Source organism: Hyphopichia burtonii (genome assembly GCF_001661395.1).
Source record: "Hyphopichia burtonii NRRL Y-1933 unplaced genomic scaffold HYPBUscaffold_5, whole genome shotgun sequence".
NCBI classification, from domain to species: domain Eukaryota; kingdom Fungi; phylum Ascomycota; class Pichiomycetes; order Serinales; family Debaryomycetaceae; genus Hyphopichia; species Hyphopichia burtonii.
Window position 1 is genome coordinate 406,401 of NW_017963732.1, and position 14,136 is coordinate 420,536.

At 33.9% G+C, this 14,136-nt stretch overlaps 6 protein-coding genes across 6 annotated transcripts; 2 read left to right on the plus strand and 4 right to left on the minus strand.

Moving 5' to 3' along the window:
* Window positions 1-178: 178 nt before the first annotated feature.
* ARF2 (Arf family GTPase) lies at window positions 179-838 on the minus strand. Its single transcript, XM_020221469.1, has one exon. It carries the CDS (start codon window positions 805-807, stop codon window positions 313-315), a length of 495 nt encoding a protein of 164 aa, XP_020075533.1. The 5' UTR covers window positions 808-838; the 3' UTR covers window positions 179-312.
* Window positions 839-1,501: 663 nt separating this feature from the next.
* Window positions 1,502-2,308, minus strand: HYPBUDRAFT_157630 (ditrans,polycis-polyprenyl diphosphate synthase; the record flags this gene model as incomplete). The annotated part of the gene is made up of 1 exon (XM_020222302.1): window positions 1,502-2,308. The coding sequence occupies one exon, from the start codon at window positions 2,306-2,308 to the stop codon at window positions 1,502-1,504; it is 807 nt and encodes a 268-aa protein (XP_020075534.1).
* A 1,557-nt stretch (window positions 2,309-3,865) lies between these two features.
* Window positions 3,866-5,401, plus strand: HGT4 (glucose sensor; the record flags this gene model as incomplete). The annotated part of the gene is made up of 1 exon (XM_020218846.1): window positions 3,866-5,401. A coding segment is annotated over one exon (1,536 nt), but the record flags the coding sequence as incomplete, so codon positions are not given.
* A 1,944-nt stretch (window positions 5,402-7,345) lies between these two features.
* On the plus strand, window positions 7,346-8,086 carry NCE102 (Nce102p). Its single transcript, XM_020221470.1, has one exon. It carries the CDS (start codon window positions 7,469-7,471, stop codon window positions 7,979-7,981), a length of 513 nt encoding a protein of 170 aa, XP_020075536.1. The 5' UTR covers window positions 7,346-7,468; the 3' UTR covers window positions 7,982-8,086.
* Window positions 8,087-8,118: 32 nt separating this feature from the next.
* Window positions 8,119-10,614, minus strand: NOP14 (snoRNA-binding rRNA-processing protein; the record flags this gene model as incomplete). The annotated part of the gene is made up of 1 exon (XM_020219266.1): window positions 8,119-10,614. Exon 1 carries the CDS (start codon window positions 10,561-10,563, stop codon window positions 8,119-8,121), a length of 2,445 nt encoding a protein of 814 aa, XP_020075537.1. The 5' UTR covers window positions 10,564-10,614.
* Window positions 10,615-10,720: 106 nt separating this feature from the next.
* Window positions 10,721-13,502, minus strand: ATG9 (autophagy protein). The gene has a single exon (XM_020219347.1). It carries the CDS (start codon window positions 13,045-13,047, stop codon window positions 10,756-10,758), a length of 2,292 nt encoding a protein of 763 aa, XP_020075538.1. The 5' UTR covers window positions 13,048-13,502; the 3' UTR covers window positions 10,721-10,755.
* Window positions 13,503-14,136: the final 634 nt, after the last annotated feature.

The window sequence follows — 14,136 nt, forward strand, 5'->3', positions numbered from 1 at the left end:
ACCCAAACAAAAGAATAAACTTTTCAAATTATTCACTTTCTACACAAATACATTATGATAAGATAAGATCATGTACTGGAGTGTATGAATAAAAGTACTGAGATAAAGGCAATCTACTTAAAGACAGAAATAGAAATATAAAATGATATTTATTAGGAACAAAACAGGGAAAAGGTTAAAAAAAAAAAGAGTATTGATAAATAGATTACCAAATACAAAAATCAATTCAAATAGGTAAAACGATCAGAGTAAAAACGACATAGAGAGGAATAATAATAAAAAAAAAAAGAATAACTAACGGGATTCAATTGATTAGGAGGAGTTTTTCAAGTTAGTAGATAACCATTCCAAACCTTCGTATAAACCATCACCGGTAGTAGCACAAGTAGATTGGATGTACCAAGGTCTTTGACGGATGGAATGCAATCCCAATTTTTCAGTTATTTCAGCGGCATTCATAGCATTTGGTAAATCTTGTTTATTGGCGAAAACCAATAATAAAGCATCTCTTAATTCATCTTCATTTAACATTTGTTGTAATTCTTCTCTAGCTTCAGCAATACGATCTCTATCATTAGAATCAACTACGAAAATGATCCCTTGAGTGTTTTGGAAGTAGTATCTCCATAAAGGTCTAATTTTATCTTGTCCACCAACATCCCAAACGGTAAAGGAGATATTTTTATATTCAACAGTTTCAACATTGAAACCAATGGTTGGAATGGTGGTAACAATTTCACCTAATTTCAATTTATATAAAATGGTGGTTTTACCAGCGGCATCTAAACCAACCATTAAAATTCTCATTTCTTTATTACCAAAAAGGTTACTAAATAATTTTGAAAATGATAAACCCATGATTATATGATTTGATTTGAAATGATAACTTGAGATAAAATAAAATTAAAACAATCTATGATTAAATATACAATTTGAATTGAAAGATTAAAACAAAATTAAATGAAACTAATAATTAAACAATTTAAAAAAAAAATGGAATGGAATTAAAAATAAAAATGATTAAATGATAATAAACGAAAAGAAAGATAATGATCTATTCCAAACACTAAACTTTCCCCGACTATAAAAACTGACAATTCCTATTCTTCTTCGTTTTAACTGCTTCCAGCTAATAGATTGATTCTTATAGAATTGTGTTTATGATTTGAAAAGAAGAAGAGAGTATTAGTTGTTTTCCTTCCAGCGTTTTTTTTCTCAGAAAAATCAACGACAACGAAGCACTCATTTTTGGCCTCACACTATTTGTCATTCAACGCCTACATCAATCCGTGCATATATCTTTATATTCAATACAGATTTATATACTCTGGATATCACCTTATACTCGTAGAGAAGACTGGCCTTCAGCGGGTCAGACCACAAGGACAGTGGCCGGACCGGATGGTTAAATAGAACATATATTAAAGGACTCCCTCCCTTCCTTCCTCCGGTGTACGGAGTTCAGTTGTGCCACGTAACGCGTTTTACTTTGTGAGTTTTTTCACTTACCAATATTGATCTTACAATGGGAATACTTCTGTAAAGCTCTAATGAAGACGGCGTAATTGACGTTGATGTTATCTGACTCCCAATAGATTTCCAGTAATCGGATGTGCCAGGGAGGATAATTTTGTAAATCTAAATTGGGGCCAAAACTAATCAATAAATCTGGTTCTAAACCAACCAATTCGATTAATTCTTCATTAATTAGATCAATGGTGATATCTTTGATTGATAATTCATTATTTGAAGCCAAATCACCCATGGTTTTAGTTAATTCGACAATGGTTTGTTTACCATCATTTTTCAGTAATAGAGTGATTTCTAAATCAATTGAATCCCCAAGTTGATTAATGATACTTTTATTGGAATGGGGGATCTTGATCAAGTAATTTGGTTTGGAATCAGTGCCAAAATAAATTGAAAGATTTTTGTTTATATAACGTTGTAATTCTTGTAAATGATTATTAATAATCCCATTATATTCGTAAATAATTAATTGTGGAATACCACTACTTAAATTCCATGCAATTAACTCACTTATATCATTGATTAACCCGTCAACACCTCCGTTTTCATCATCGTCATCTTTAAGATCAAGTATAGTCGCTACTCTTTTGGGGATCTTGTTTAATTTATTGACATCATCTCGAATGATTTGTGGTGTTTTATTGGGATAATAAGCTAGCGATAAAAATTTGATAAATATTCGATGATAGATATATTGGATATTGGAATAAATCGATATAATAAAGAACAATGCTAGTAAAATTGAATGACTAATATAAAATTGGATAATCGATACCATTCCTTGACTTATTTGACTTGGTTGATTCCACACATTTTCAATTATGGCCCGGGTGCTTTGCATCATTCCTTGGTGCTTGTATCTGTATGCTTCCACGCCTTTGCCAGCGGTACTGCCTACCAGGCTACTCCTAGATACTGTCATCACTGAATGAAGAGTAGTAGATGGATGTGATAGCTCAGATGTGGTGTTTTAACCGCTCAAAAACCAACCTCCGTACATCCAGTTGCAAAAAATTGATTTTCTTAAAGCACTGGCATTCCTTCGAAGCTGGATACTAGTGAAGCATGCTGTATCTTGATTTAAGTCAGCCTTGAAAGGTGACTACCTAAGCGTGATCTTGATAAGCAAGATCTTTATATGCTTGATCTTTATATGCTTGATCTTTATTGTTTTGACGGAGTTTGATCTTACTGAAGGATGAAGCTTTACTAAAGGACTAATGAAGCTCTCCTTATTGAAAATCTCTAATGACGGTTCTATTGGCTTTACTGAAGCTTTCCTCATTAAAAACTTTTTAATGAAGCTCTTTATTAAAGCTTTGAAGCTCTTTATTAAAGCTTTGAAGCTCTTTAAACCTTAATATCAAATGTTTGCCTACAAAGAGACCTTCAATTCAACTATCTTCGTGGGCTTATTGGAGGCAAAGCTTACTGCATCAGATGTAACGCCGTGGCTGCGTCCAACCGATGCTTATCCTAATATATTAGGAATATGGAACCAATCGTTTGCTACTATCATGCTCTTTAGTTGAAACCATCCTCCTTTCTCTACTTCATACTTGCTGGCCTGCTCTTACCACCTTCTCCCACCTTCTCTTATCACCTGCTATTACCACCTTCTCCCACCTTCTCTTATCACCTGCTATTACCACCTGCTATTACCTACTTGTCATAACCTACCTGCTCTTACTTGTACCTACTTTCTTATTAATGGTTCTTCCACTTATGATACACCCGGACACCAGTAAGGCGACGGTGAGATACAATAGCACGATCTAGATCTCGCCTTGAGCCATTTCCAGTAGCTGGAGCGTCTCGAGTCACCATCGTCGAGTCATTGCATTGTAGTCCTCACAATACAAGGCTTACTGGTCTGGTGTTGGTGGGTTTGATGGGTTTATTAAGTAAATGTAACCTGCTTAAAGGAGAAAAATTAATAAAGGAACTACCGAAACTTTTCATCTGTCTAATACTTTGTTCGTCAGTTCAACAACCAAGGTCTTGTTTTATTCTCTGAGTCCGCTACAAGTTTAAGTAATACACAAAAGTTTAATAAGTATTTCCCTTGTTTAGCTATCTGGCGGGTTTTTTCTTTTGAGTGCAGTTTCCAGTAATCGATTTTTGTGAATAAAGCTTAGAAAGGCTTTTATTCTCAATAATTACTCCAATATTTACTCCATAACTCCAGACTTTATTAAAGCTGTTAAAAGAGTCCCTTTATTAAAACGAGAACGGTATTTAGTTTAAATATTCTTCTTTGATCTATTCTTTTCTATTTATACCTTATTGCCCAACTTGTCCAGTTGTTTCCTGATGTTTTTTATATGACTAGATTATGTTTGTTCGACTAAAAAAAACTTTAGAAGGTCTTTTATACGATAATACGATTGAAGAAGAACATTATCGTAAGATAAGACAGAAGTCCTCGTCGGGATCTGCTATTACTGTTGGTTTGGTTGCTGCAGTTGGTGGGTTTTTATATGGATACGATACTGGATTAATTAATGATTTACTTGAAATGACTTACGTTGAGAAAAATATTTCAAGTAATGGGATTAATTTCAATGTCCATGAAAGAGCATTATTAACCGCAGTGTTGAGTTTAGGAACATTTGTTGGTGCATTAGTAGCACCAATATTATCTGATAGATATGGAAGAAAATTTTCAATAGTTTTATCATCAGCGATAATTTTCAATATCGGTAATATTTTACAAGTTTCAGCATCGGAGGTTAATCTAATGTGTATTGGCAGAGCCGTGAGTGGATTATCGGTTGGAATATTATCGGCGATTGTTCCACTTTATCAAGCTGAAGCATCCCCCAAATGGGTTAGAGGTTCAATTGTTTATACTTATCAGTGGGCCATTACTTGGGGGTTATTAATTGCCAGTGCGATTTGTCAAGGAACAAGAAAATTAACTAATAGTGGTTCATATAGAGTTCCGATTGGTTTACAATTTGTTTGGTCATTATGTTTATGTATTGGGATGTTTTTCCTACCAGAAAGCCCTCGATTCTATGTTCAAAAAAATGATATTCAAAAAGCTTTAGATAGTTTAACTAAATTAAGAAGATTACCTCATGATGATACTGATTTGATTGAAGAATTAGTTGAAATTAAAGCCAATTACGATTATGAATTAAGTTTTGGTAAAACTACAATATTAGATTGTTTTAGATCGGGTGGTGCTAGACATAAGCAAACTTTGAGAATTATAACTGGGATCGGAGTCCATGCATTCCAACAATGTTCTGGGATTAATTTTATCTTTTATTATGGAGTTAATTTTTTTGCAAGTTCTGGGATGAAAAATTTTTATTTGATGAGTTTTGTAACATATCTTGTAAATACTGTATTTACAATTCCCGGTTTAATTTTAGTTGATATAATTGGAAGAAGAAAGTTATTAATTGGTGGTGGTATTGGTATGGCTTTTTGTAATTTTATTATTGCAATTATTGGTGTTACAGTCAAACATAATGAAATTAATTCAATTATTTCAATTAGTTTTAGTTGTGGATTTATTGCTTGTTTTGCATCTTCTTGGGGTGGTGCAGTTTGGGCAATTGCTTCGGATATTTACGGTATAAGTATTAGACAAAAGGCAATTGCAATAACTGCTGCTACTAATTGGTTAGTTAACTTTGTTTTCGCTTATATCACTCCATATTTAATTGATACTGGTAAACATACTGCAGCTTTAGGTAATCGAATTTTTTTCATTTGGGGTGGACTAAACACTCTAGGGGTTATATTTGTTTATTTCATGGTTTATGAAACAAAAGGTTTAAAATTAGAGGAAGTCGATTATATGTATCAAAATTGTGCAAACTCAAGAGTATCAACAAAATTCAAATCGGGGAAATTGGTAAATAGAGTATCTGGTTCAAATACGCCTCCTACCCAAGAATCAATTACTGCTGCAGTTAATAATTCAAACTTGATTGGAAAACTGCAACCCCAGTCGCAACCGGTCAATCTAATTCCATTCCATGATAATTTGCAGCCATCTTTTTCGTCCTCTTCGGGATCTTCGGCTTCGTCATCCTCGTCCATAAGAACCAATTCTTCAATGAATGATTATCAAAGATATCTCAATAGTCTACAAAAAGAAACGAGTGACTCTCATAATCACCCGGATACTTCCCAAACATCTACGTCAATAATACGAGATTTTAATATAAAGAATCAGCCTCAGCAAAATTTATCCGAGTACGACCTAGAGCAACTTAACTTGAAGTATGACTTGGTAATGAGGGATCAAAATCACCCCACTGATTCCAAGGCTAATACCAATGCTAATACCAATGCTAATAATGAGACCAAGAATATGACCATTATTGCAACCCCATTTTTCAGTTCTCCACCTTCAGATAGTGATAGTGAGAGTGACGAAAGCTAAGATTCGATTAGATATAGATGATTTATATATGAGTTAACGAGTTATGATTAATGATTCATAGATGTAGCAGATTAGCCTAGTAAATTTACGAGCTTGCTCTGGGGAAAGGGATGGAGGAGGAGAACCGGGAGGGTGGCGGTCACGTGCGCCGGAAAAGGGTAAAGTTTAAAGAGAAAGACGAATTTACGAGGGTAGTCGTTTATCATCTACTTGTTACTCATTCAGTGAAACAGCATGTCAGACAAGTACTTGGTCCACGAATCGGTGCTTGCGAAGAAGCACTTGCTAGTCGAGAACCTACTCCTAGAGAAGCCTCGGTTGTCGGTGCTCCAGGATGAAGACCAGCGGACGCCGCTCCACTGGGCGTGTTCCATCAACGACGAGCCAATGGTGGATCTAATCCTCAAGTATTTGCCCCAGAACACCGATTTGGATGAATTGGTTGATGCCAGTGGGTGGACTCCCGTCCATATAACCAGTTCGATTGGCAACGTTGGAATCTTGAATAAGTTGATGAAATTGGACCCAACCCCCGATATCAACTTGAAAACCAATCAGGGAACCACGGCGTTGCATTTATCAATTAGTAAACAAAGAAATGAAATGGTGAAAGAGCTAATTGAAATTTATAAGTGTCTGGGTAGAATCCGAGACTCCAAGTCCATGACTCCATTACACCGGGCCAGTTGTATTGGAAGCATCCCCATCATCCTGTTATTGGTTGACCAGGCCCACGTCAATGTGAATGCCCAGGACTCCGACGGCTGGACCTCGCTCCACCACGCCATGGCCGAAGGCCATGGAGACGCTGCTGTCAAGCTTGTTGAATTGGGAGCAGACCCTCTGATCCAGAACAACGATGGACTAACCGCCCAACAAGTAGCGGTAGATGAGTCGGTGCTGCATTACTTCCAAAAACTGGCCGGTATCTAGCGCCGGGGCCTCGTCCCTGCCCTCGTCCCTGCCCCCGGCGTTGCCCCCGGTGCGCTGTCATTGGCCTGGCCCAAATGGGAATAGTAATTGAATTAAATAAAAAAATGACCAAACGGGAAAAAACAACAAAAAATTAAAGACAAAAAAGTAAATCCGAAAAGGGCCGAAACAAAAATACATCAAAAAAGGTTGAGCCATTTCATTTGACCAAACAACATAAGATAATATTTATTTACTTAACCAATAAAGTAATTCAAGGGTCATTGAATAAGCAAATATAATAAAGGGTAAAACGGATTGATGAAATTTTGTAATTGGGTACATATATTGTTATTGTAAGAAAATTCTGTAGGGATGTCATTGCAACATTTCATCTATATATATATATAAAGTTTAATTTCTCAGTTTAATTGAACAAGGCTGGAAATTTTCAAAATTCATCACTATTTGTTAGTAGCCTTTTGTTAATTGTTTAAGCAGAGTATTCTCACAGCATCTTTTCGTTTAAGAAAAAAGAGAACATCTACTCATTTCTGCTCATCTACTCATTACTCATTTCTCATTACTCATTACCCAATTAATTAAATACACCAATTGAAGATGTTGGCTATTGGAGATTCTATATTACGTTTTATTAACTTTTTCTTTTTGGTTATTGCTTTAGGGTTGACTGGTTCATTGGCCGCAACCACTTCTAAACATTCCAATCCTCAAGTTAATTTTGGGGTTTTCGCTGCTGCTTTTGCCTTGTTAACTAGTTCAATCTATGGGGTTTTCGCTTACTTGTTTGCTGCTTTTGCCTGGCCATTTATTTTGGCGGTTTTTGAATTCTTGAATATGGTTTTCACTTTTGCTGCTGCCACTGCCATTGCGGCTGCCATTAGAGTCCATTCTTGTTCCAATGAAGATTACGTTAAAGATAATACCGTTACCCAAGGTTCTTCTGGCCGTTGTAGAAAAGCTCAAGGGTCGGTTGCTTTTCTTTACTTTTCCTTTTTCATCTTTTTGGCTTCCTTTATCTTTTCCACCCTTACAGTTTTGAAAGGGGGTTTATTCGGAAGTTCCTCCAAATCTGCTCCAAGAGTTGGTGTTCCTTCAGTTTCTCAAGTTTAAAGCTTGTAATTTTACTTCATTTCTACTGTATACCTTTTACTTCTAATGTATACCTCTGATTTTTGTTTTAGTCTTTAGTTTTTTTTTTTCTCTAATATAAATTTTAATTTACTATGATATATATATTAACTATGTAATTATCTTCTTTTTCTTTCTCGTTCGTATTTATTCCGTTCTGCACCTTCCAGTGATTGAATAGTATTAACAATATCAGACATCTTCTTATGATATTCTTGATACATTTGTTTCTTTTCCTTAATTTGTTCTCTGGCATTGAATTTGGTTTGTTTTCTGAAATCTTTAATCAATGATTTCTTTTCTTTCTTCAATTGACTCTTCATCTTATTAACTTCTTGTCTTTCAACATTATTATCATAAGATTTCTTATCGGGATTGAAATTCTCTTCGAATTTAGGTGCATATGTTGGAATGGCTAAAGCTTTATGATATTGTAAAGTTAATGGTCTTCTTTCACTAATTATATTAACAAGAATCTTATTAATCTTATTGGATAATGTAATTAAATTAGGTAATACATTGGCATAATACTTGAGCATATGCTTCAACACTATACTCAATGGTTGTAAAATTTCAATCAATCCACTTTTTTCTCTCCATAAATTAACTAGTCTATCAATTAAGTAAATGGTTTTGATTACTAAATTAAACTTATGCTCTTCTGTGTCTATACTAAATATTTCACTCACTGATAATGTTATGTTGGTTTCTTTGAATGCTGCAAACTTTTCGGTGGCCTTTAAATTACTACCCTTATTATAAAGCTTATTAGTACTTATTAAACCATTCCCATTTGAAATCTTATGTGGCTCGGGAACTAACACCAATAATACTCTCTCTAAGAAATTGCTGATTTCGGGTATGTATCTCTTGGAAAATGATTCATAATTTAATAATACATCGATAATAAATAGACCTTGTCCAATTTCTGAAATGCTTGGATTTGACTTATTATAAAGTACGTGTTGAGTCAAATATTCGTTCATAACTATTAATGCTGGAGTGATAATTAAATGATAGTGATCAGATGTTGAAAATAAGTATCCCATTATAATAAAACTAATTAGATCTTTTTTCAAAAGTGAACTACTCAAGACTCTTTCTTGAATTAAATTGATCTCTTGTCTGACTACTTCAACCAAAGATTCATTGAATGTTTCTGCTAATTTCTTTAATAATTTAATGAATTGTTCAATCAAAGATTGGTCTTTTCCTGTAGATTTTTCACTTTTGTCTAAGATATATTTGAATAATATCCCAACAAATTGATTCATTTTGTCTTTATTTCCTTCGGCTAAATTAGGTTTATAAGTTTCAACAATCTTTTTAATATGATTCACTTGCTTAGATTCTTCTAACTTATTCAAAATTTCACCCAATTCTTCTTCATTAGCTGGCATGGATACAGTTGGTGTTCTAGGTAATGTACGACCAAATCTTTTGCCTTCTTCTTCCTCTTCTGATTCTTCCGATCCTTCATCTTCTACTTCTTCGTCCTCTGAATTTTCAATAGCAACTCCCTCTCCTTCGTCGTCATCACCAGCCCAAAAGTCATCATCTAAGTCATCACCGGCAACGTCTCTTTCTTCATCAAGACCATTCATTCTACGTAATCTATCTTCTTCCAACTTCTTCCTCTTGTCTTCATATTCTTTTTTGATTTCTTCTTCGGTCTTGGTTCTGTCTGCCGGAACGGATCTTCTATCATAAACTAATTCTCTCATTTTACGATCATATTCAATTTCTTCTGGTGTTTTAGTCAGAAATTGAGGTTTGCTGGTGGTTTTACTAACAGTTTGATTCAATTCACTCATGACATCCCCAAATTCATCATCTAATTCCATAATATTCTCTTGTGCTTGTTCAAATTCCATTTGTCTTTGATGTTTATGAAATTTGGATTTAGCAATGATCTCTTTCATTACTTCATTCTTACTTTTCTTTCTATTTGGTTCTTCTTCATTTGGCATTAACTGATCTTCATCAACATATTTCTTAGATGTATCCCCCAATCCTTCTTCATCATCGAAATTTAACGTTTTCCCAGAATGAGTAAGAGTAAATCCAGCATCATCGTCATCATCACTATAATCATCATCACTTCCCAAAGAGAATACATTTTTCTTAGAACCGGATTGTCTTTCCTTGGTGAATCTTGCCAACATTTTTTCTTCAGCACTCATATTCTTATCATTTTCACCAAATCTTCTATCTCTCATTCCACCGGTTCTTCCCTTTTGCTTTTTGGATGCTTCATACTCTAACTTCAAATTCTTTTCAACGTTTGATTTGCTCTTAGAAGCTTGATTGTGCTGAATTGAACCAGCTTTAACAAACTTACCTCCTTGAATAATAGAGAAATCATGCTTGTTTCTGTTAATCCTACTATCAAATTGGTTAAATTGGCTCCTTATACCATTCAAAATTTTTTTAGAATCATCGTTCGCTCTTCTTGTTTCATGAGGAGTTTTGGATTTTTTATTCTTTCTCTTCACGTTGGTTTGCCCAACCAACCCGTTGTTCTTAAGAGCCTCTTTCAACTGCTTTAACTGTGAACCGGCCATCGTTGTCTTTGGTAACTAAGCTGTAAACTCCAAACTTGATGGCTCTTTTTTTTTTTTTCAAGATGAGCTTTAAAAAAGTCTGCGTCTCATCGAATTTTTGTTCTTTTTTATTTTTGTTTTGTTAGTGAGACTTTACTACTATAGATCTTGTCTACGCGTGAAATAGATGCAAAATATATACAATCAAGAGGTTTATCTACTACTATCTTGTTTATAGAATTGGTTTAACATCCCCAATACCCCTTTTTTACCTCTGGCACCTTTTGTTTCTATGCCGTCATCCGATAATTCATCATCGGGGGCTAATTTATAGTTAACATTGTAAGCAGATTCACTCAAGCTGAGATTTGGAGAATTAGAATTGAAGCCATTCTTTTGTTTTTGTCTTTGAATCATGATGGAAGGAGAAGGACCTGCTTCTCTAGGTTGGCTTTTGATATTATTGTTTGCAAGGCTTTTAGAAGGTTTTTCTTTTTGACCTGCATAGCTTTCAAGAAAGTACATATAAGATTTAATCATTTTATCATCGTGGTAATCATCATTGAAGCTTGATTCGTCGGATTCAGTATCAGAATTGGAATCTGAATGAGTATGCTTTGGTTTGATATTCTCTAATTCGATATTGTCGTTTGCCATTTTTCTTTTTTGGAATTTTTTCTGTTTTTGACGTAATTTTTTCAGTTGACGACGTTTATTAAAGTCATACATCATATTCTTATCTTTTTCTTCGAAATTGAACATTGCAAAAGAACACACGTATCCTAAGCCGTCAACATGTATTGAATAGTCTCTGAAAAAATCCACAATTGAACCTGAACAATTTGAAACTTTAAACCATAATATGAATGGAGTTAAAATCAAACTAATAATTTCATTAATAATGATTAAAATTTTTAAACTATATAATTCACAAAATTCATTTTTAACTTCGACTGTATGTAATTTACCATTCCAAGAACTTGGCAAGTAATGAGTAAATTGTGAAACATATCTTAAGCTTGCTTCAGGATCATAAAAAAATGACAGAGATTGATTATTCAAATTTTCTGAACTATTTGAAATTGTTGAATTTTGCAATGAATTTGAAGTAACAGCCCATAAAGTACCAAACAAACTAATATAGAATAAAGTACTTTTATTAGAAGTTATTTCAAAAGACCAAAATCTATGATCTTCATCTTCAAACCAAATACCCATAATAACCAACACAGCAGTAATAGCACCAGAAATGAAATTTAGTAAAGTCATTAAATTAATGATTAAAAATCCACCCGGAAATTGATTAATATAAGTATTTGCTGGTCCGATTGATAAATGTAATCTTTTAATGAAAAAATGAGGCAATTCATTGAATTCTCTTAATTTCCATTCTGCCCATGGAGTATATTGTCTCAAGCCAATAATCGAAGAAGGATTTGATTTATATTCATTAAAATATCTGAAAAAATATAATAACACGAAATAAATCACGATAAATGGGCAAAGCAATAAATTTATAATTGCAGCCATTTTAAATCTTGATTGTAATTCTCTTGATAATTGGTAACGATTTGCTTCTTTTAAGATTTTTGAATTGATTTGACCATTATTATTGAAAACAAAATTATTTATACATAATTTTAAATTCCATTCTAAAGTTTTGGTTAAAACCGATCTTGTATTGAAGAAGTTTTTCAATAAAGGGATATTTGAAGTTAATGGGATCGATAAGTCGAGGATTTCTTTATTGATTAAAGCAATCATATAATTTTCTTTTCTCATTATTCTATTAGCAATATCATGAGCATTTAATCTAATTTTTGAATTTAAATCATTTAAATAATGAGGAGGTAAATTATCGTTATTTGAAGTTAGCGTATTGAATTCTTTTAAAAGCATTAATCTTTCCACTATAGTAATCCATGAAATAGTCATAAGTTCATCATCATTTGAAATGCCAATTAATTGAGTATAGAAATTTTTTATTTCTGTTAATTTAAATTTATAATCAAAGTATAATTGAATTACTCGAAGAACCAAATAGCAAGAGAACCCAAATAATAGAAATTTTATTGAAAATGGAATATTGTTCCAAAAAAAATTTGGTATTATCAAATCACCTAAAGTGATTGGTTGGTTCAAATTTGAATTCCATTCATTAAAGAAGAAATTATAATCAATTCCATATTTTAGGAAAACCGTGAATCCCAATATGAAGATCAAGATTATCAAATTAACTATTCTACTCAAGACAATATTGGTCAATCCTTTGCCACGATAATAATAATATAAATCAATTAAAAACTCATCCATATTGACAATGTTAGCCCATAGATATAATGCTCTTTCACGAGGTGGGATAACCAAACGACGATTTCGATGAGTTTTCGCTTGATAGGAAGTATGTTCAGAAACTCCATTTTGGGGTGACTGTTTACGAAACTGTTGAGGTTTATTGTAGATTGGTAGTGGAGTCGAATCATCTTTATTTGAACCGAATATCATCTTCTTAGCTTTTTTTATATTAGGAGTTTCAAACTTAATCTTATGAGGAGGCGATTTTTCTTCTTCGTTAGCATATGGTGCTTGGTCCTGCTGGCTTGGAGTGCTTGTAGTATTTCTTTGGCGGTAATTTGATTCAACTATTGGGGGAGATGGAGCAATATTATGGGGTTTATCCTGGTCTGAATCGGACGATAGATCCAGATCAGACTCCGAGTTCAACACATTTTTCGAAGATTCGGCCACTGGCTTAAGCAACGGAGAGTCATTCTCATCTACAGATGAATGAATTGAGTTATTATTATAGTTTAATGAGTCAATTTCCGAATCATAATACTGATAATTCTCTTGCAACTGATTATAGATAGAGTGAAGTCCAAAAACTCTCGATAAAAACGTATCACTGTGATTGTTCGCCGACGAGTTATTTAGATTATCATCTTCTGATTTGAAGCGAGACATGGATACCAATTGAAGAAGAAATCGAAACTATCATCAACTTCGATAAGAGGGCGCTTAGAAGTAGCTATTTGCTGCCAGGAACCGCTCAGCGACCTTACTTTCTGGTGTATGGGTGTGAATGATCAATGGTGTATGGGTGTGTAAACATCCATACACCAGGAAAGGATGACGTCCGCGTACCAAATACGTCAATCTTCCGGAAGAATTGGGAGGTCGTGTACGGGATTCCAATTTCAATCAAAGTCAAAAAATTGCAACAAAAAAAAAAAAAAAAAAAAAAAAAAAAAAAAAAAAAAAAAAAAAAAAGGGAACAAAAGCAGGTGACACAAACATTGCAACCCAATCTTCCCTCATTAATTCAGCACAAGGAGCACAATACTCAGTTATACTTGCTACATAACGTTTGGAAGCAGGCTGGGGAACAGGCCGTGGGATGGTGGACCAGACCGTGGAAGGACAGACCCGGCCTCGAGGGTGGACCAAGGATGAAAGAAGGTTGGACTGGAATAGGTTGACAGATGTCAGCTGGGAAATACTGTATAGGGATTGCAGTATATACAGTAGAGGGACATAGCCATAATAAATCTGTTAAGGGCCCTAAACCGATTTTGTCTAATATAAAATTATAAA